General features: G+C 41.4%; 1 protein-coding gene across 2 annotated transcripts in view; it reads right to left on the bottom strand.

Annotated features, from left to right (window-relative positions):
- Window positions 1-23374, bottom strand: part of LOC143294131 (protein FAM149B1-like) — a 121205-nt gene extending 97831 nt beyond the window's left edge. Inside the window, exon 1 of one of the 2 annotated variants that reach the window (XM_076605578.1) lies at window positions 22848-23374. In XM_076605578.1, coding sequence (XP_076461693.1) covers window positions 22848-22969 — 122 coding nt within the window. In that variant the 5' untranslated portion in view covers window positions 22970-23374. Of the gene's footprint in view, window positions 1-1356; window positions 2098-22847 lie in introns of those variants that run through there. The other variant, XM_076605570.1, reaches the window with a different exon arrangement.
- Between the last annotated feature and the right edge of the window lie 347 nt (window positions 23375-23721).

Below are 23721 nucleotides of genomic sequence, written 5' to 3'. Positions count from 1 at the left end.
TCTTCTCGAAAACCAAACCAAAACAAAAATCAATTTGTGCACTAAACTAAGAAAAATACCTAAACATGTTTCTCTCTACTAACATTGCTGACAGCTGTTTGAATAACACACAAAAGCATTTGAAACTTAATGTCAGAATTGACAATAATGCTTCTGATATGTTTGTACGCAAATGTTCTTTCTTTCTTTTTTTTTTCTTCTTTTTTTCGTACTTTCATTTTTTTTTTCTTTTAATGCTCGGACGAATTCATCCAAAATAGCGACAATTTACTCTTTGGCGAAAGACGTCAGTAATGAAAAAAAAAAGTACGGATTTTGAAGGAATCCCCCCAAAGTTTAGTCCACAGACCAAAACAACACTACGTTAGATACGGGCGTCAACACGGAAACCAACAGTGTGGTTGTTGGAAGAACTCCACGGGAGTTAAGAGTTAACCCCAGACCAAACAAAGGAATGTCGTGGACAAGGGGACAGTGTGGCTGGGAAGGGGATTAACCCACAGTTCGAGATACCACACATAATATTGGCGTTGAGAGTGTGGAGGTCTTCAGCTACGACAGGAATTTTCTACGGTTAACCTTTGGGGCTGAAAAAAAAAAAAATCCAATACAAGGTTTAGTTCATTTTCCGGGAGTCTAGCCACGAAAAGGACCTCTAATCGTGTTGGTACAGTGACTACAAGTACACATTAACAGGAGCGGACACTGAGACAGTTTCGTTAAAAATGAAACATCAAAATGCTTGACCGTATTGACTTCATATGTACATAACCACATTAGACGTACATGTGAATACCGAAACCTGCGCCCGTGAAGAAAAGATTTCAAGAAAGAAAGACTAACCACAAACGCAAACAACACTATCTAGCTGCATAATGAGAATAATTTCAGAAAGACTAACACACAAACACAAACAATACTGCTATGTGACTGCCACATTACGGCCATGACACACTGGCAGGATACTGTTACAGTCTGACACCCTCCACCCAAAACACAAAAAATAAAAAGATAAATAAATATATAGACAAAAACCAGCCAATACAAACAACAAACAGATGCTGGCAACGAGACGGCCCAGACATTAATCTGGCAACAAAAGGAAATCCAGAAAAGCTTGACGAAAAAGATACACTCAATTACCAAATAAGATAATAATACGTCAGACAATCAGAGAAAAAAAAAGAAAAAGAAAGAAAGAAAGAAGAAGAGGGGGTTGGGGGTAGAGGGAGGTTAAATATTAAGACCGTCTAGCTAGGAGAGACTCTACGAAGGATTATCAGCCCAAAGTGGGACAGACACTACAGCAGAAACACTGGCGGTGCAGAAGACAGGGCCAGGAAGAGCATCTCTCACCTGCTGGTGGTGGGGGTGGGTGTTTTCTTGAGGCGGGAGGAGGGGATACGGATGATCCTGGCATCGCGGCGGGAAGGAGGGGTGGAGGGGGGGTAAATGGAGGAAGGGGAGCCTATTCGGCCATTCCGGCTGTCCACCAGGCCCAGGCGGCTGATGAGGTCAGCACGGGGGCTGGCGCTGGACCCCACAATCTCCAGGTGAATCATGACGACAGGCGGGGTGATGCTCGAGTTCGACCCTCTCTCTTTCTCTGTGTGTGTGTGTATGTGTGTGTCAGTCTCTCTGGGCGAAGAGACCCGTCAGCAAAACACCCAATTTACATTCCAGCTACACTGTGCAGACCCCGGGACCGTCACACCTATAGTGGTGGCAGCACACACACACGCACACACATTAGCACACACCTGAAGCACTGGTTGTTCATCACGACCAATACATATCGGCAACAACAATGGCACTCGCTCTAGTCAAAACAGGTAAAGAAAATGGTTACGTACTGTATAAGGAGAGCACAGAAAAGAAACTCAATATGTCTACAATAGGCTACAGATCACTTCCGATGTCTTCCACAAACGAAATAAAGACACGAACCACAGACGACCACATACACAACATAATACCACAAGAGGCACCACACCAAGGCAGCACTCCGCAGCACACTACTAGCCTACATGGGCACCACCGATATGTCACCCAACCCAACCCCCTTTGGCCAGGCAGGCCACACACCCTGATCCGTGTCAACGACAGAGGCCTCTCTCTCTCTCTCTCTGTCTCTCTCCCCTGCTGCGTTCCGCGCTCACTGCCGTACTCCGTGTGTGCCGAGCCCGCTGCTGCCCAAATCTCTCACCTACTCTTCCATTTCCACCCCCTTCCCATTGCCAATCACCAAGAGACGGCCTGCGAGCCCTTAATCCGGCTATAGAGGGGGAGAAGGACGGGGGGAAAAGAACAGAAGAAAAAGAAAGAAAGAAAAACGCCTCTCCACTTTTCTTTAGCGGCAGTTCGATCTCCGCTGACTGCAAGCTACTGGCATCGCGCCACAAAAATGCTGTCGCTACTGACTCTGCCAGCGCGGAATTGCTCAACGAGAGCGGGGGGGAAAAAAAGAACAGAAAAGAAAAGAAGAAAATAACAACAAGAAAATGGAAAGGGGAAGGGATGGAAAGAGAGGAGAGGGAGGAGGTAGGGAAGGACCCCAAAAGAATTGGTATGGAGGCAGCAGCACTGTAGTAGTGCCGCGGACTGTTCTTTTAGTCCTGTTCACATGCAAACGAGCACAGACAGAATGGGGAGAAAGAGAGAGGGAGAGAGAAAGGGGAGAAGAAATAAAGAAAGAAAGGACAAAAAAAAAGTGCCCGAGCTACGCACGACACCCTCCCACCACAACAGTCAGCACGAGTTGACTAATGTCTTTTCTTTGACTGATCTTGTGCCAGGGGCAGGGTGGGGTGGGGGGTGGGGGAGCAGGCACAGGTCATAAAACACGGTACGTGGGTGGAAAGGGGTCGGACTTGAGGGTGAGAAAAACCACAGGAAAGAAATCTGTTCGTAGCGTACGACAGAACTTACGCGTGCGAGCGCGAGCAAAAACAAATACATTCATACATATACGAACACGCACGCGCACTCACATACAAACATGAAAGAGGAACAGACATGCAGACAGACAGACAAAAAAAAAAAAAAAAATAAATAAATAAAAAACCGATCCAAAAATAAATATTCCTTGGCATCGGCGAAAGAGACTGTGGAGATGTGGTGAGTGGTAAGGGGCAGGGATTGGAAGAGTAATCAGAAGGCGAGGGATGGGGTGAAGCGAGGGTAAGACAGGAGGTGAGTCTGGACTGAAGGGCTGAGGAAGTCCTGCTTCTCACATTGTACCCTAAAAAACATTCGAGTTTTTTTTGTGTATATGTATTTGTTATTGTTGCTGCTGCTGTTGTTTTGATATTTGAACATAAACAAGGAATCACGCCCTAACACATACAAAAAAACAAAACAAAACGAACAAAACAATCCGAAGCAAGAGCAACGAACTAACCTACCCACCCATCCATACATACCCACCCATAGCTAGCACCTGAAACACGTGAAACAGGATTATAAAGCCGAACAGAACGGTGCACAAAGTGGGCCTCCGTACCGCGCCTGTCAAGCAGTCCCTCACCATTCAAACCACTGGTACTAGTACCAGTAGCCTGGCCTTGCAGGGGCACGCAGGGCCATGCAGCCTACAAAATGTACGTGGCTTTCGGGCTTGGCTACCTCAGTAGTAGTGGGGCTGGCTACCTGTCGAGGTGAACTAGAAACCTCTCAGATCGAAGAGAAGCCTTCACACACGCACAAGGTCCGCCCGCCTTCTGTTTTCCACCTCGATTAACTCGTTGACACATTTCTTTTTCTTTATTCTTTTTTTTTTTGGTCGATCACCAAGCCTTTAGTCGTGTGGTGGTGGTGGTGGTAGTGGTGCCATGGCCAACGACAACACTACGTGCTGACTGACTGACCCGACTGAGTTTCAGGCCGCTCTAGTTTGGAGAGAGAGAGAGACAGACAGAGAGAGACAGAGACAGACAGACAGAAACAGAGAGACAGGCAGACAGACAGAGACAGACAGACAAACAGAGACAGACAGACAGGCAGGCAGACAGACAGAGACAGTGACAGTGACAAACAGATACAGAGAGAGATGGATACAAAGAGAGAGAGAGAGAGAGAGAGAGAGAGAGAGAGAGAGACAGAGAGAGAGAAACAGATAGAGAGAAACTCAAAAAGTTTGATATACATCGGCAAGGTGGGTGGATGATATGGGGACAGTGCAACGGGGGAAGGGTCGCTCTGGCACCAGCAAAGAACATGTTCCTCAAGGAACGTCTTTGAAAAACAACAACAAAAAACACACACAAAAACCGACACACGCGCGCGCGCCTCGCACGCACGCACGCACACACACACACACACGCACAACACACACGCACAAACACACACACACAAGGTAAACAGAACACAATTTCACGATCAGTTTACCAGTATACGATCGCAAAAAAAAAAAAAAACAAAAAAAAAAAAAACCAACTGAACACGCTCGAAAAAGTAATTGGTAGGGCTGAATCACTGACAGCAAAATTTCTTTCTTCTTCTGCTGGTCGCATACAATATGTTGTGTTGTGTTTCCTTTCTTTTCTTTTCTTTTCTTCCTATCTACTTGTTTTGTACTTTTGAGATATGATGTTTATGAACCCAGTTGTTAACCCACATGCTTGTTACTCTATTTGAACGTTCTATGTCAGTTTATAATGCAAGTAAAAGTACTTTGTAATTTGCAACGTGCCAGTTAAAAAAAGAAAGAACATTATATAAAAAGTGAGAAAGACTGTGTTTTTTTTTAACGGAATCTACGTTTTGCAGATGGTATTTACATTATAGGGGGTGGAGGCAATAAATGATCTTCAAGATCCGTCCAACATACTCGTTGCAAACCAGTGCATGTGGCATGGAAGCCAACACGGACAAGTCTAAAGTCCGACGAACAACACAAGCAACAACAGTTTCCACATACACGTTAAGCGATCAGAAGAAGGGCACGCTTTCAAGTACTCAGGAAGTGACCCTGTCAAAGGACGGCATCTGCACAGTTAGAAATCCGCACAGCCGCAACAGCGATGGCCAGACTCGACAGGGTATGGAAGAGCAACAATTTCCCAAGAAAAAGCTCTTCAAGTCTGGCGCTCTCCACACTACTTTTTCTATGAGTGTGCGAGACTTGGACAATTATAATGCCAGAGACAGAAAGAAGAATCCAAGTCTCTGGCGCTCTCCATGCAACTTACTCTATGGGTGTGAGACATGGACAATTCTGGCGGAGACTGAACGATAAATCCAGGCTTTTGAAACCAGAAATAACGCCTGAGAAAGTTGCTCCGGCATCTCCTACACGGAGCATAAACGTATGTGCGGGGCAAGGTCGAGAGAGCTCTTGTGGACCCCCGGCCCAGAAACCTCTCCTCGCCATCGCCACCAAACGGCGGAAAAGGTGACGTACACGTGTTTATGACTGTTCCACTGGCCTTGGCCACAGGATTAACAACTGAACGTTCCCCACAGACACACATCCGATCCGCCATCGCCCAACAGTTAATACTCATATTTGCTCATTTTCCCAGAATAAATCTTCCCATTGCCTAGAATGATGGCACAATTTAATTTGATAATGTCAGTAAAATATATCCATAGTAAATTTGTCATGCCCTCTTGAGAGAGATACCAAATACTGACCCAGCACCCCCACCTTACCCCCTGACCCTTTACGATGGACAAAAACTCATACACCAACAATTTAGTTTGTCATGATTACACAAAAGGTTGTGAACGGATTATTTCACAACCTTCTGTAGAATTGTCGGCAACAGGAATCGATCAGTGATGTAGATTTGTGGTGCTGATCCGGATTCATCGCTACATGGCAGACACTACAGTATCTGGCGAAAACACTGACAGATTGCCAGGACATTTTTTGGTTGGGAAAGAAGCCACGGGACAGGGATGACTTTACACAAGAATGTTGTGATTTCTAAGGGTCCCGATTCAGGGATTTGTTCAGCATTGGCAGAGTTATGCGCTCAGCGGATCGACAGCCATCTTGTTGAAAAGAAAACAGTTGTACAGACAGGTAAGCATAAAGATATATGCTTGGAGACAGAGAGACAGAGAAAGAGGGAGTGGAGGTGTGGGGGGAGGGGGGTGGGCAGTGAGGGGTGGGGGGTGGGAGAGAGAGAAGACAGAGAGACAGAAAGAGAGGGAGACAGACAGACAGACAAAGAGACAAAGAGAGACAGAGAAAATGACACACAGCAAGAGATAGATAAATATAGATAGATGGATAGATAGGTAAGTGTAGAAAAAAAGACAAAAACACAGAGCTAGAGAGGAAGGGAGATAATAACAAAGGAACAGATACAAATAGAGAGATAGAGAGAGAGAGAGAGAGAGAGAGAGAGAGAGAGAGAGAGCATCTTTCTTTTCCAGCCCCTAGAACGGAACTGTCAATAAACTTGGAGTGTGAACAAAAGGAAATCCCCCATGACTGTTACGTTACACACAAAAGCCAATATGAATAAAACAAACAAAACTAAACTAATAGTAATACACACAAATAATACCACCAGGTTTGGCTCAACACGAAAGCATGGCTCAAGTTACGTGTTTTATTGACCTGTCTTGCGTCAGCGTTCCGCCAACTTCACGCTCTCACAGAGCGTGGGTATGTCTAATATTAACAGTTATGGATTACACTTGAAGAGTACATGGAAGGTTGTCGTCCGCAATTGACAAGGCAAAAGGTAGGGGAAGGGGAGGGGAGAGGTGCGTGTGTGAGCTGTCTGCGTCATTCTCGAGTCCTTGTGGTGACATTATGAAGTTTAAAAAAACAACAACAACAAAACCAACAACGAAACAAAAACCAACCACCTCCCAACCCCACCTCACAAAACAACAACAAACAAACAACAACAAAAAACAAATACAACAAAAACAGGGAAGGCTTTTTTTTTTTTTTTTTTTTAAAACAGGTGAAGGTGTTTCTTCTACATCCCCATGACCCCAAAAGAAGCTCGTAATTTTTTTTTTATAGAATTTTTGTCTGGTTCCACTGGCCGATGGCAGAGTCGGTCCAGAGTCCACCGTGTCAGTGATCAGAGTTCGTAGCCTCGATTCGGCATGGTGTTGTGTCCTTGGGAAAGGCACTTTACTCCGATTTTCCTCACTCCACCCAGGTGTGGAAGGGTACCTGGTTGTGGAAGGTCAAAGCGATGGACGGGAGAGGACTGACCCCCTGCCTTCCTACGTCGAGCCTTAGACACAGTGAATATTAATTCACTGCCCCGATGGCCGTTAGAGGCCTTGGGGCTTTAACTCTTTCCATACGAACGGCAAAAGAGACGTCGTTAACAGCGTTTCACCCCAATTACCACATCCAAATATTGCAAGCGGAAGGCTCTTATACTGAAGAGGTGAATGTTGACAGAGAATACCACAATTCTGACGACGGAAGCTAAAGGTTGGGTCATTCAGACACCCACTGGACATGCGAGGGGTCTGTGTAGAGGAGAAGAGAGGTCTGGCCGTACTGAGTGAGTTAAACCGTAACCTAACTGCACTCGTTATCATCCATTCCTTCCTCGCCCTCGTTCCATGGGCAATAAAAACAATACACGTATCAATGGGCAGTATTTCATATGAAGTACTTGACAGTCTTTTTTCTCTTAAATCACTGTATGTTTATATGTATCTCTATCTACATCTATTTGTCAGAGTTCATTTCAAATTAATTAAAAATAAAAATAAAAATAAAAACTCGACTTAGAACTTAGCCTATTCGTTTTTCAAGGTTGTTTGATTAATCTCTTCCTCACCTCTATAAAACAGCATTGCAACCACGTCGACTGTCTATACTTTGCAGTACCTCTCACCTACTTTGGTGATCATGGCAGTTATGGTGTTGTGGTGGTAGCTGTGTGTTGTTTTCGACTTTTACTTGACCCTTCCTTTAATTTTCATTTTCCGGTTGTTTTTCTTACACCTTTATTTCCTATGTAAGCTTAATAGTAACACTATAATAATAATAATAATACTCTATGTACAATAGCGATTATTTAAGTGTATAAAAACGGACACCAGACGGCCATCCCAGACAGACACACAGGATCTTGCAGAACATGAGAAGAACTCGGAATACGAAAGTTTGATATACATCGGCATGGTGGGTGGAGGGTTTGGTGACAGTGCGACGAAAAATGGTTTCGATTTCCAAAGTAGAAGGAAGGTTTCGATTTCCTAAATAGAAGGAAGCATAAACAGATTCTGTCAAGACGTAACTCAGTTTAACTCCTAAAAATTAACAATCGACATGTACAAAGAGGTTAAAACACACACACACACACACACACACCCTCATCATGGCAACGAACAACTGATCAAACCCATGTTCCAGGTATTCAATTGTAAACACTACTATTAGTATTAGCTATTACGGACTTTCAACTCGGGTGAGTTCTGAAAACTATGTACATGCCTACATGTGTTGTTTGTTTGTTTGTTGTTGTTGTTTTTTTGTTTGTTTTGGTTTTGGTTTTTCTGGTGTTTTTTTTTTTTTTTTTTTTTTTTTTTTTTTGTTTTGTTTGTTTGTTTTTTGGTGTGTTTTTTTTGGTTTTGGGGGGGTGGGGGGGGGGGGGTTGGGGGGGGAGGGGGGGGGGTGTTGTTTTTTGCTGTTGTTTTTTGCTGCCCTATCATCTGCGCCATTTCAGTGGCATTACTTCCACGCCACTCACTCGAGTCCCTCATTCACGGCCACACTCGGATTCGTCTGTCGCAGCCGCAGCGTCGGCAGTCCAGGAAACCATCGATGTAAGGTGGCCAGGAGGCCACACACCAGATCGAGGAGACCCTGCACTGTTGCTGAGTCATTCTGGTGGTGTTCTGAAGTGCCTGTTCTGATTTAACGTACCAAGGATATTACCTACTACATGCCTACATGTTCATCAATGTGAAAACCTTAGTTCGATATTCATATTCTATCACATATGTTCCCTGCATCTGAATAATAATAATAATAAAAAACAAGCAATTCACAATGGAATAATAAACAATCAAGAACAGTCAACTTCTGGTCCTGCTTACGGAAACAATTTCACGGATACGCTGCTTCACATATCGGGCAGGACTTGAGCATTTACAAGTCCGTGGAAAATGGAAAGCTAGATAGAAACAAAACCAGAAATGCACATCTCTAAATCATCTGTGCCAATAAAAAAAGAAAAAAGAAAAAAGAAAAAAAAAAAGAAGACGAAAAGCTGGCCTAGTTCCCTTAATACAGAATTATTGTGGCACTCTGAAAGTCACGTTTATTATTATCATTATTGTTGCTATTGATGTTGTTATTCATACGACTGTATTACAGCACCCGCCTTATTTACTTTCGGCGTATATGTGCGTGTCCCTGGCCTATATCATACATACTGAACAATTTATGATCACGTGCGTCACTACCTTCAGCCCTGCTGACAGAACAAACTCCTGGTAAAATATGGCAATGGACGATCGTTTCCTCACACACACACACACACACACATGCATACACGCACGGGCACCCACCTTCCCTTCCCACCACCACCCCCCCCCCCATTTCCAAGCACGCACACAATCACACTGAGAATTTGCAAGGTAAACATAGCTTTCAGTCTACAATTTATTGGGGCTGTAAACTACCCGCTCTCTTGTTTAACCCCCAAACAACAAAACGATCGAACCGGGATTATTGGGGGTCGGTGTTGGGGTTGGTGGGTGTGTTCGGAGGAGATGGGGGACAGAGGGAGGTGGGAGGAGGGAGTGGGGGGGGGGGCAGGGCGTCGGGGAAGTGGTGGTCACGTGGTGGGGGGGGGGGGGGGGGAAGGGGGTGGCTAAGGCCGGGCACACAAAATCGAGTGGTTTGACTTCGATTACGACCCACTGCCAGTTCAAGTAAGTTTTGTACCTCGACAGCGACAGGTGCAATAGCCGAGTGGTTAAAGCGTTGGACTGTCAATCTGAGGGTCCCGGGTTCGAATCACGGTGACGGCGCCTGGTGGATAAAGGGTGGAGATTTTTACGATCTCCCAGGTCAACATATGTGCAGACCTGCTAGTGCCTGAACCCCCTTCGTGTGTATATGCAAGCAGAAGATCAAATACGCACGTTAAAGATCCTGTAATCCATGTCAGCGTTCGGTGGGTTATGGAAACAAGAACATACCCAGCATGCACACCCCCGAAAACGGAGTATGGCTGCCTACACGGCGGGGTAAAAACGGTCATACACGTAAAAGCCCACTCGTGTGCATACGAGTGAACGCAGAAGAAGAAGTGCCTTGACAGTGATCACCGAACAAGATCACTAACAGGTTTGAAAAGGCCTCTCATCTTTCATTGTTCCCGCGCAGCGTTTTGTTTACCGTGTGTGCCTTTCTTCCTCTTCAAACTGATGATTCTTGATCTGTCGGTCAATGCTAAGTTCCACTGATATGAATATCACACTCTATTTTTAGACCAGTGGCTAAGTTCCCATGGTGTCTATACACTGCTTTCGTTCTAATGCGAGACAGACAGACAGACAGAGAGAGAGAGAGAGAGAGAGGGGGAAGGGGGGGAGTGGGGGGGGGGGGGGGGGCAGAGAGACAGAGACTGACAGAGAGACAAAGACAGAAAGATATACAAACAGACAGAGACAGAGAATCAAAGCCAAGGAGAAAGAGAGAGATGTTGTTTATTCATGTATAGGCCTAGGCCCCTTAGAGAGAGAGACAGAGAGAGAGAGAGAGAGAGAGAGAGAGAGCTCATTTGTGTAAAGACCTAGACCAGCGAGGTAGGGGTATGTAACACTACATGTTGTGTAAATATCACATTATGATACATTATAAAAAAAATCACATTATGATACATTATAAACATAAAAATATACATAGTCAAACAAAAAAATATAGCTAAAATGCACAATGGTTTGGTATGCAGAACAATGAAAACATTCTAACAAAGCAGGAATTTCTCTGAATTTGAAAGCTTTGGATAAAAATTGATAATCTTTTTAAAATATATTCAGAATAAGTGGGTGAAATCAATAAATTCAATTGAGAGAGAGACAGAGAGACACAGAGACAGAGAAAGAGAGAGAATGACACTAGCAAGAGAGAGAGAGACAGGCAGACAGACAGACAGACAGAGAGGCACAGAGAAATCTCAGACTGAAAAGACAACTGAATCGACAGACGCTGCGACACCACTGACAGAATGTAAACATTTCTTGTGATGCTGACAAAACACAAACAAACAAACAATGCTGGCCAATAGATTACTATACATAGGACGCAGGATGAGACACTTTGTTGCTAAATGTCCACAAGTAATGCGAGACAAGCACTATAATAAAAGAAATACTGTCCCAGCTAACAGAAGAAAGATAAATAAACCAAAAAGACAACAACAACAACAAAAAGAAAACAAACAAAAAACAACTGTGCCCAGGAATGGAGACCACATCTCTGAACTGCAGGACCAATGTGTCCTGAAGAAAAGACATTCAAGGAAACAAACAAATTTGCACCAAAGAATTAATTTGAAGTCGTTTTTTTTTCCTCTCTTCACCTGGAATCAAATTATCCATAATGATTTGCATGTGCAACATTACACAGAACATAATTCATTATGAATTATTAATTCCTTGTTCAGACTAACAATTCTCCAGCAAAAAAAACTTTTAAAAAAGACACACACACACACACACACAAAAATAATAATAAAAAATTTTTTACTGCATTGACTTATTGACAACTGTTTCAGGGTTTACAATACAAACAACACTGTGTGAAGTCAGGCAGTTCTTCCCAAGTGAGCATCTGCACCAACTACTAAAGATCCAATCTGCTTTTTTTCTGTCTGCATAATGTATATATCATTCCATGTGTGTGTTTCAAAACCAAAGTGAAGTGATCAAATTTTGCCATGGAACAACTCTTTTCTTTCTTGACTTCTTTTCAAGCGCATGCTGGATAAAGGTCCTTGACTTATCATCTCATTTGAAAGACTGGAACCAACAACAAACAAACAAACAAAAAACCCAGTGCATAACCAGCCTGTGCATTTCCTTCATGACATGGGCTGCACTCTGTGAGCTTACATTTAACTCTCTCCATACGAACGGCGAAAGAGACGACATTAACAGCGTTTCACCCCAATTACCACCATCAAAATATTGCAAGCGGAAGGTTCTTAAACTGAAGAGGTGAATGTTGACAAAGAATACCACAATTCTGACGATGGAAGCTAAAGGTTGGGTCATTCAGACACCCACTGGACATCCGAGGGGTCTGTGTAGAGGAGAAGAGAGGACTGGCCGTACTGAGTGAATTAAGGTGATGGAAGTACAGAGAGGGACTGGGTCTAAAATTGGCAGGACTGTGTGCAGGACTGTGTTATGTACAAATGCACAAATATTTACTTTTTTATAAACCTTTTCTTCTTTAAGCAAAAGTTGGGGTGACAGGATCGGAGAACACTACTGAGAAAGCGCACCATTCAGGAAGCCAAACAGTGAAATACCGCGCCTGTAAAAACACGATTGTGACGATGTGTGTGTGTGTGTGTGTGTGTGTGTGTGTGTGTGTGTGTGTGTGTGTGTGTTGGTGATGCAAACAGATTTCTCCTTTGTCATTCTTGACTCATTCATCTATGGGGAAAAATATCAGATTGAAAGGAAAAGACTCCTTCTTTTAACGTTTAAGCCACCAATCAAATAAAAAATAGCCCCGACCTCCACCACCACCTCCCACCTAAAAAGAAAACCAACATATAAAAGGTTAATACAAGCGGGGGTCTTCTCGTCTGTAAACAGGCAAAATAATCCGCATAAAACAGGCCAAACAGTCACTACTGAATACATGCCCCTCTTCTTTTCCATTATTTTCACTTTTGAAGAAGCCAGCCCCACACCACCACCCCTCTCCTCTGACACCCTCTCTCCCTAATGCTCAAACGATGCATGATGTCAAATAAGAACATTTTTTATGAGGGGTTGATTGCTTTTGAATTGGGCCTAACTTTCCATTCCTTTTGCTCCTGCACCCCTGTATGTCCCTGGCCAAATGTGACAGGTGATATATCTTCCCTGCCCGTTGACAAACGGCATGCCTCTTTCAGGCAGCCCAGACAACCCGGCATTCTTGTGTCCACAGGCCCTGACCCACGATTCACGCCACCTTGACGACAGCGTGCCCCAGCTGCTATGCTTGTGTGGGTTTTTGGCGAAACGGGGCTTCTTCATTGTGTGTGTGTGGGGAGGATTCGCATAAAGCATGAAGACTTTGTCAGGTCACAAGCACACGCACACACATAACACACACACACACACACACACACTCACACATGTGCACACACACACACACACACACACACACACAGAGGCACACAGGCACGAGCAGGCACACATGTGCTGGAGTGCACAAACACTTTCTGTGTTCTGCTGCTGTTATTGAATGGTTTTATGGGTAATAACAGAAGTAAAAATGAATGAATAAAGAAATAAACAGATAACAGCATATACCCATGCTCAATAAATTGACCATGAAATGTTCCCAACAACAATGGTCACACACACACACACACACACACACACACACACACACACACACACACACACACACACACACACACATGTGCACCCAAATCCACACACATTTCTTAGATATTTAATATATGGTGTCTCACTGAGTCACTCATACACCCCATCTTTCAAGATTTCTCACAATGATCTATAGAAGATCAAAGAAAATCTTTTTCTCATCATCATATACCATCTATAAGGATACTTGAACCCTCTGAAACATGCGCATCAGCATACACACACCCATTCACACATTTATGTGCACATATACAGAGAACCAATGCTGAATGAAGCAAGTCTCACTGGGCAGAATCACTGATCAACAAAGTCCAAGCTATTCCCAATCTGAGGGTCCCAGGATTCGAATCTTAGTGACAGCGCCTGGTGGGTAAAGGGTGAAGAATTTTACGATCTCCCAGTTCAACATATGTGCAGACCTGCTAGTGCCTGAATCCCCGTTGTATGTATACAAACGCAGAAGATCAAATATGCACGTTAAAGATCCTGTAATCCATGTCAGCATTCGGAGGGTTAAGGAAACAAGAACATACCCAGCATGCACACCCCTGAAATGGAGTATGGTTGCATACATGGCGGGGTAAATAAAGAAAACAGCCATACATGTAAAATGTTACATGTCTGTCTGAGTGCGTATGTGTGCGTGCCTGAAATCTGATTGAATGACACAGAATGATGAGTGCCCAGTGGCAACTGTCAGTCGGCTCTTGTAAACTGCTTAGAGCTTGGTCTCCGACTGAGGATAGGTGCCATACAAGTATCCATATCAATCAATCAATCAATCATTATATATATATATATATATGCATGCATGTACACACTGACACATATACACACACCCATGCACACAAACACAAATTGCAAGCATGCACAAGTATGTATACAATTACAAACATGCACACACACACACACACACACACACACACACACACACACAGAGTTTAAGGTATTTAGCCCTTCTTTCCCTTGTTAGGGTCTGGAAAATAGCAAAGAAATATTCAATATCATAAACAAATGACATGATTCTCAATTAATCAAAGCAACACAATTAAGAAAAAAAAAGCAATAACAAACTATCAAACACAGATAACATAAAGACACCGAAACAATGTTCCAATGTATCAATACATGTCACAAACACTTCCCAATTCAAGATGATCATAATGTACCTTTCCAAAAGATAACAATACAAAAGCATTCACTTCTTATCAGATTTCTTTCTTATAGTTTCAAATGCTCAGAATTTTATTGAAAAGTAAATCTATTTCCAGTTATAGCCTTTGCACAATCCACATAGGCTTTCAATTTGTTGCAAGCACAAATTAAAGCTTGCACAAAAAAAGACAAGTGTGAGATTATTTTTCTTCCAGAACAGAAAATTGTGTACTTCTGCTTCTATTTTCCTGGGCCAGCTTGTGCAAGCAATCTTTGCAGTGCCAGTTAGGTATCCCTAGCAGTAAGGGTTTTCCTTTGTCTATGGAATAGCTTATTCATCCATACTCAGATAATTTTCTTCATATATGTGCTGTCTTCTTTAAAAAAAAAAAAAAAATTTTAAATTTTACTGCATTGACTTATTTACAACTGTTTCAGGGTTTACAATACAAACAACACTGTGTGAAGTCAGGCAGTTCTTCCCAAGTGAGCATCTGCACCAACTACTAAAGATCCAATTTGCTTTTTTTTCTGTCTGCATAATGTATATATCATTCCATGTGTGTGTTTCAAAACCAAAGTGAAGTAATCAAATTTTGCCATGGAACAACTCTCTTTCTTTCTTGACTTCTTTTCAAGCGCATGCTGGATAAAGGTCCTTGACTTATCATCTCATTTGTTTCAGTTTCAGTAGCTCAAGGAGGCGTCACTGCGTTCGGACAAATCCATATACGCTACACCACATCTGCCAAGCAGATGCCTGACCAGCAGCGTAACCCAACGCGCTTAGTCAGGCCTTGAGAAAAAAAAAGAAGAAAAAATAAAGGTGAATAAATAATAGATAAGCTTACATAAATAAATAAATAAATAATAATTATGATTTTTAAAATGTAGTAGTAATGATAATAATAATAAAATAATAATAAATAAATAAATAAATAAATAAGACAACAATGATGATAAATAAGCAAATAAATGTAAAACATGAAGACACACATTCACACATACACCCACACATGCATAACAGATATGCACCAAACATGCAGTTTCACAGATATGAAAGCACAGTCAAATACATATAAACGTACATGAGCTCCAACACACACACACACACATTACCCTGCACCTCCTCTACCCCCCTCCTCCACACACTCATTTCTAGTCTATGTATCGCAGCTTCCACGGCACACACACACACACACACACACAAACACACACACACACACACACACACACACAGATGAACACTTACTTGTACAAGCACACACACACACGCCCATATCTCCCACCCCCAACACCACACACATATATACAAAGATAGATAGATATATATATATATATATATATATATATATATATATATATATATATATACGTTCCAATATCCTGTTGCTCCCACAGTGTAGGCATGCATACACTCACATACCTCATCCTCTACCCCACCTCCTCTCATTTGAAAGACTGGAACCCAGACCTTGCTTCATGGTGCTGAGGGGGAAAAGAAAAAGTGTAGCTATTTCATGTGTGATTCAAACCACCGAGCTGGGATCGTGCTACCCAGAAAGGGACATCATTCATTTGGCCAGCGAATCCTCTCCCACCCCCAAACCCCCCTCTCCCCCACCACACACACATGACAGACCTTGACAAAATGTTGAAGGCGGGCTTGTGAACATAACACTGCAGATTTAACATGCCAGAAACTCTGAATAATGTTCTGACATCCGCTGCGCTAAGTTCTCTTTTCAACATGAATAAATTTGTGATTGCATTCTGCTGAGCTGACATCCAATAAGTGTTGGTAATATTACCCCCCAAAAGATTAGCTAAGCTGATGTGTGTCAGCAAAAAGACACTGATGCCAACAGAGCATGCTTTATCATGAGCTGACCTCTCCCACTATCAACAAAATTAATACCAGGAATATGAATCTTATGCATGCAACCAATAAACAATCCTTTTTTCTCTCACAGATCACTAAAGAAAACAATTCTATACATCCAATTAATACTAAACATGCAGCAAAACAGTGTTTGTTGGATTTCACAGACTTGGCCTTGTAAATCTCTTAATATACCAGTGCACTATCATTATTACTGTTACTGTTATCATTAACAGTACGTAACTGACAGCCATAAAAGTCAGTTATACTTGGAGTCAGTAATAACCCAGTTCATCTCTCTCTCTCTCTAACATAGACATACACTTTACAAAAAAAACAACAACAAATACTCATTTGCCTGTTTCATATGTAGTATCCATCTCTACACAGGAGGCAATGTGTTCGAATCAGTTAGATGTTGGACTCCTGATCCAGTTATCAGAGTTCAAGGCCTGGTTTTGGCCCGGCCCTTTGTACTCACCCCACCCAGGAAATAGGGTGGGTACCTGACTTTGGTTGAGGAAGATTAGAATGGCGGAAGGAGAGCACTGGGCCCCACTTTCTTACACCAGGCTCTTTACACAGTGGATATGAATCACACTGCCCCAATAGCTGCAATGGTAGTGAAAGCAGAGGGGAAGTGAGAAGAGTCAACAACACTACAAATGAGACTGTTCACCTCCATGAACAAGGGCAGTGTAAGGGAAGTAATATCATTCATGTTATCTTCAACACTGTGCTCTGTGTGCTCTGTGGGAATTTTTGTGGTGTTTTTTTTTTAAATTTTCATTTCTCATAATATATATATATATATATACATATATATATCCATTTATGCATATCTTTAATACTGTTATATTATAGACAAAAAAAGCAATATCCAATCCAAACCCATCCACATCCTTTCCAAACCCCCACATTTTTTTTTCCCAAAGAGGCACATTGCAAAATCAATCTCAAAATGTCAAGGTTTTGAAATGTTCCTGGCCCTTCACATTCATTCTTCATCAAACAGCAGAGGCTGAACAATAAACCATACCTATCTTAGCCTTGGGAAGATGACCCATGACCACGTCACACCCACACCACACAAACTTATCAATCTATCTTCCTCTCCAGTTCCACTGAATTATGTAACTGTTTTGCACGCAGCATGTTTTTACCCTGCCCAGTTTTACCTGATTTTACCTGACTTTTACTCACTGGTTGCTATTTAATCGGTCTGTAAAGCTTTCACCTCTGTACCCTTGTCAGAAGAAGCTGTTTTTACAGCGAAAATTTGCTGCTTTTTAAGAATACAAGTTTTAAAGACAAGAAGAGCCTACTGTTGTTGATATATATATATATATATATTTTTTTTTTACCAGTCTTGGTATTTACCTCAGTGCTTTCTGCAAGGAGCAGAGCCCAGGACACAAAGAGAGTGTGAACTATCTGTATATATATATATATATCCCAACTAGATAGCAGAATCCCCAGTTCCTCAGGTTGATCTGCTGATGTTCAGTATGGTTAAAAAGCAAATAATCTACCAGCTGCTGTAGTGAAGCAGTCAGTGCATTGGTCTGATGACTGGGTGGATATATGGGTTCAAGCCCTATCAGAGGCTTTAAATTGTGGGATTTTATTTATCTGTGGTGGGCTCTCCTCAGAGCTCAGTCTGCTAAGGGCTCAGCTGGAAAAACTGAGTGTCATGAACTTCACAGCTGCATATAATTCCCGGCCGATACTGCAGGCATATGCGTCTCCTGGGCCTGGTTGATTTATGAAAGGAAGCAAAGCCTTGGAAGGTCAAAACCACACTGGACTCCACAGCAAAACTGTCTTGTCATTATCCTCTCTCATTTACATTTCTAAAAAAAAAAAAAAATGTAATGATACAGTTAAACAGTGACAGATCTTCGTGGATTGCTGGCACTATAGGGACTAGTTGTGGCAGGTGAGTATTGGCTTGGCTGTATATGTGGGATTCAAGAAGGAGTAATGCCACTGACACACAGCAAGGACAGTGGGACAGCAAAAACAAGCACAAATGAAACGAAATAAAAACCTATGACACAGACATTTAAATCATGTTTTTAGTTGAACTCATGGTCAGTATAAGCCATTTTTTCTGAGTCAGATTCATGAGAATGGGATCAAATATACTTATCTCGCATCAAATTCAATAATGAACCTAAATGGGGCTGAGAGTGTTATACATTCATTGAATTCAGTCAAATGTTTGCTGAGGTGAAACACATATGTGTGCACCCACAGAGACACAGACACATACACACACACATACACATGCGCCATACACAGATATAGATGGATGTGGATATGGATACTTTTTAGCACCCATCCTTGGTCAGAGACCAAGATATAAGCGCTTTACAAACACAGTCATTTGCACAAAAGGCTGCCTACTTGGGTAGATCTAAGTGACAGCTGCCTTTGGCCACTCACCATTTGTTTCCTGTGTCATTCATTCAGGTTTCAGTCACACACACATACACACACACTAATACAGACATGGGATATTTTACATGTATGACTGTTTATTTATCCTGCCATGTAGGCAGCCATATTCCAATTTTGGGGTTGAGCATGCTGGGTATGTTCTTGTTTCCATCAAATGCTGATATGGATTGCATGATCTAAGCATGCATATCTGATCTTCTGCGTATATATATATACACATGACAGGGGCACTAGTAGGTCTGCACATGTCTTGACATGGGAGATAATAAAAATCTCCACTCCTATTAGTCCCAACTGATCAGGTGCAATGGGGATTGAACTCAGGCAGGAATCTATCCATCTGACCACGTGCACACACACACACACAACCACACACACATGTATAGGTATATTTGTACACAGATATTGCCAAGATATTTGACAAGCCAACAAGGGACATAGCTGCAACCATACCAAATGGATCTCTGAGTCCCTCCATTGGTGAAAAATCAAATGGACTCCATTTGCTGTCTTGAAGGGCTCAAACCAGCCTTTCTATCTCTCCTCCCCTCAACCTCCCCCCCCCCCCCCTTCCCCCGCCCCACCCTCCTCTTGCCAACAATCCCCAATGCATATATTTATAGCTTTTTTTTCTGTACAGTCATTTTCTTTATTGACAAAACAGTTGCTTACCTGCTCCATTTTCCTCTGCTATTGTATCGTTCCATTAGGGCCATTAAAGCACAATTAGGCAAATGCCAATAAAAAAATTTTTTTTAAAAGCAAGAGGAAGCATAAAAAAAATCTGTAATCGTTTTGCTTTCAATCTCAAAAGGACTGACCTAATTCAAGGGACAAAAGCAATTAAGTTTATATACCTATATGGGAACGGACAAATCTGGCAGCTGTTGGCACCATCACCATGTTACTCTGAAGGGTGCCAGAGTGTTCATGTGACAAATGTGAGTTAAAAAAACAAAAAGAGTGAAAGGCATGGAGAGAGACTGAGACTGAATCAGAGAGAAAGAGAAAGAGAAAGACACAGAAAGGCAGAGAAACTGCCAGACTCTACATTGGTATAACTATAAGAATGAACTGAAATATACAATTAAATGTATGCATACATTTATGTATACAGAACAATGATCCACAGAAAACAAGGCAGACATAGAGACAGACAGAAACAGAAAGATATATCATCAGATAGAGGCAGACGGACAGACATGAAAGACAGGTAGACGGACAAACTCACCCATATTATGTACAATGTCAATGATCTTCAGCTAAACAGCTGTGTCAGTGATCTATCTTTCTAAGTCTTCACACACACACACACACACACACACACACACACACACACCCAACCTGCTGACCCTTGGCCATTCCCCTTCCTCCCCAATCCCTCACACATACTATATGTATTACAGATATCACACAGACAGGATGAACATAATCAGCCAACCCGTTCTAATTTGTTAAAAAAATATTACAGTTACTATAGTATATCATGCTCAGCAACAGAGAGTCTTAGACTAGTTTCTTTAAAAACAAAATCTCAAATGGCTTGGTGAGTGATTCTTTCGCATAAAGCATTCTTAAACATGCTGTGCTTATGAGTTTTGAGCCATAGCAATACATTTTAATGATTATAACAATAATAATAATGATCATGATGATGATAATAACAACAATAGCAATAATAATAACAATAATAATAACAATAACAACAATAGTAATTACAATGATTGATGATAATAATGATAATTTCCTTGTTGAAAATGCTTTGTGTACAATTTTCCTTCCAGTTATATTTATTTTATTGCATTTGTGCAAGAACTTGTATGTCATCGGAAAAGTACATGTGCATGTAATAATATTAATAATAATGGTACTTATATAGTGCTGAATCTTGTGCATAGACAAATCTATGCGCTTTCGCACCAGTCATTCTCACGCACGCATTACTTTAAAACTGAAGAAACTAAAGACAAGGAAGAGGCAGAGAAGGGAGGCTATTTTGGGAAGAGGTGGGTTTTAAGGCCAGACTTGAAAGAGATGAGTGTGGAGACTTGACGAAGCGAAAGAGGAAGTTCATCCCAATTGCAAGGTCCAGAGACAGAGAAAGAACCCAACCACATGCAATTAAACTGATGCATGCATATATATATATATATATATATATATATATATATATATATATATATAATTTGCACACGCTAAAAATCTATAATTATTAACTTATAGTTTTATATATTACACACGTTAAAAATCTATAATTATTAACTTATATTTTTATAAGTGTTATCATATATATATATATATATATATATATATATATATATATAATAAATTATATTACACTATAAAGTCCCTAACAACTTACAAGTTATAGAAATGTAATATGACAGACTTGTACAATAATGACAATGTATAAATGTCCATTCAGAATTTTACACACATGCAATGAACCAATCATACAAGCTTTTTAGCAGGATAAATCTTCACCCACAAACATCCAAATCCACAAATAAATCAGCGATGTACTGACATACTTCCCTGATACTGTCTTTATTTCATTACACAATTATTATACACTGAACGTACAAAATTATCATGCATATCACTGAGCTTGTTAACTTTTTTGACAGTCCTGCGGTAACATGCTCAAAAATTCTTTTAAGTGTAAACCACGAGTCCCGCAGTCACTTCATGGAGAAGTTGTATTTATAGAATGTGCAAAAGCCACACCATCAAATTCTATAATACATTGTTAAACATGACAAAACATTACAATATACTGAAGCAGATCTATAATCAAGATATAACCTGTGTGTATGTTTCAACAACTTACTGCATAAACATTACTTCTAGAAAAAGATTTTCACTCAGCACTTGTAATGTGTAATAAAGGACACTGTACTATCCTGTAAGGTGTCGTAAAGAATATTATCTTGCAAGGTGTACAAAATATACTGAAGCAGATCTATAATCAAGATATAACCTATGTGTGTGTTTCAACAACTTACTGCATAAGCATTACTTCTAGAAAAAGATTTTCACTCAGCACTTGTAATGTGTAATAAAGGACACTATACTATCCTGTAAGGTGTCGTAAAGAATATTATCTTGCAAGGTGTACAACATAACACTCAAACTTCAAAGCCAAACACAAAAACAGTGTAACTTTAATAAAGTGACTGAACATTAACTGTCCCCTTTAAACCTTTCAACCTTAGCAGAAGTTCATATCCTCAGCAGGCTTCCATGCTGTTCTAAGCCGAAAAACACAGAAAATATACTACAACTGACGAGTGTTTCCTCCACATTGACATGTGGGGACACTGCGGGAAATACTGTAGAAGTTAGTTCCCTTTGCTTGAAGTGCATTGAACATGGAAACCATTTAAATGAAATGTTAAAGAAGTAAGAAATGTCTAATATAGCACTTCTTGTTTGACACTAATACTTATTAACTCTGGTTTTCTATTCCGTCTTCTTCCTTCTTTTATAGAGCATGTTTGATCTGTTCTTGATAAAGTCAGCACAGTTTACAAACATTTCACATTTTTTGTTTTGTTTTCTTTTTCAGCTTGCAATTAAAATCTGCATGATCATGATAGATTGTGCTGGTGCACACAAATGAGAAAAACATCTAGGCATGCAATTTTGTGTGTGTGTATGAGTGTGTGTGTGTGTGTGTGTGTGTAGCACATGTATATGCCACTATATGTGTGTCTGTGTGAGATGTGTGTGTGTGTGTGTGTGTGTGTGTGTGTGTGTGTGTGTGTGTGTGTTGTGTGCTACTTACAATTCATGGGGCACCGGCTTTCGTACGTATCTGCTGGTCATCGCTTGCTTCGTCTTCTTTCCTTTGGGTAGGTACAATAGCTGACGTTTTTCATTTTCCAGCACAGAGTTCAAAGACAACATTGATCAATCAAATGAAACGACGCTTGAAATAAAAAGACCTGAAACGACAGGGTTTATGGATCCACGAGAAGTTTCATACAAACACTGCCAGTTCATCGTTCAATTGCTCGTGCGTTTCCATTCACCTCGTCATAGTGCCAGCTGCACTGTCAAGTGCAACATCATTTCAACAGTCACCCGAGTTCATCAGTTTTCAACTCAAATAAACCAGTAACCGAGTAAGTGTGTGCGTTACCTTCAATGAAGACTTAAAAATGCACGAATGATTTACATGACAAAAGAAACGTCCATAAAGTAGTATCAAGCTGAAAGTCTGACACGTAGTGTGAAGCCAAATCTAACACAGAAAACGTCCAAAACACCAATTGTTGACATTTTGGAGGACGAATATCAAGGCAGTGGTCGACATTTTCAATCCCACATTCCCCGGTATTTTCACTGGGCATGCGTACTAGTAACAATGCCCCTCACAACTCTGAGAAAGACCAAGCCATTGCCTGGCAACGTTTACCGAAATGTAGGTCAACAATAACAACGTGTTGAAAAGATACACTGCTGTCAAACGTTTTGACAGCTCTGGTGCTTCACCTTAACAATGTTAAACCACGAACTTCAGTACGCAAGTCAACGTTATTCTGCCATGTGTATGAAGTGCATGGGTTGTGCTATTTGTGGCTCGTCGAAGAGAGAGAAGAAAGACAACTGCATTATCTCGAAACCGAACGGATTGCAGAGTCTTTGCCCCTGACAGA

The sequence above is a fragment of the Babylonia areolata genome, chromosome 1 (genome assembly GCF_041734735.1).
Source record: "Babylonia areolata isolate BAREFJ2019XMU chromosome 1, ASM4173473v1, whole genome shotgun sequence".
Classification (NCBI taxonomy): Eukaryota; Metazoa; Mollusca; class Gastropoda; order Neogastropoda; family Buccinidae; genus Babylonia; species Babylonia areolata.
The sequence above is the reverse complement of the archived record's forward strand: the minus strand, read 5'-3'. Positions and strand labels throughout refer to the sequence as shown.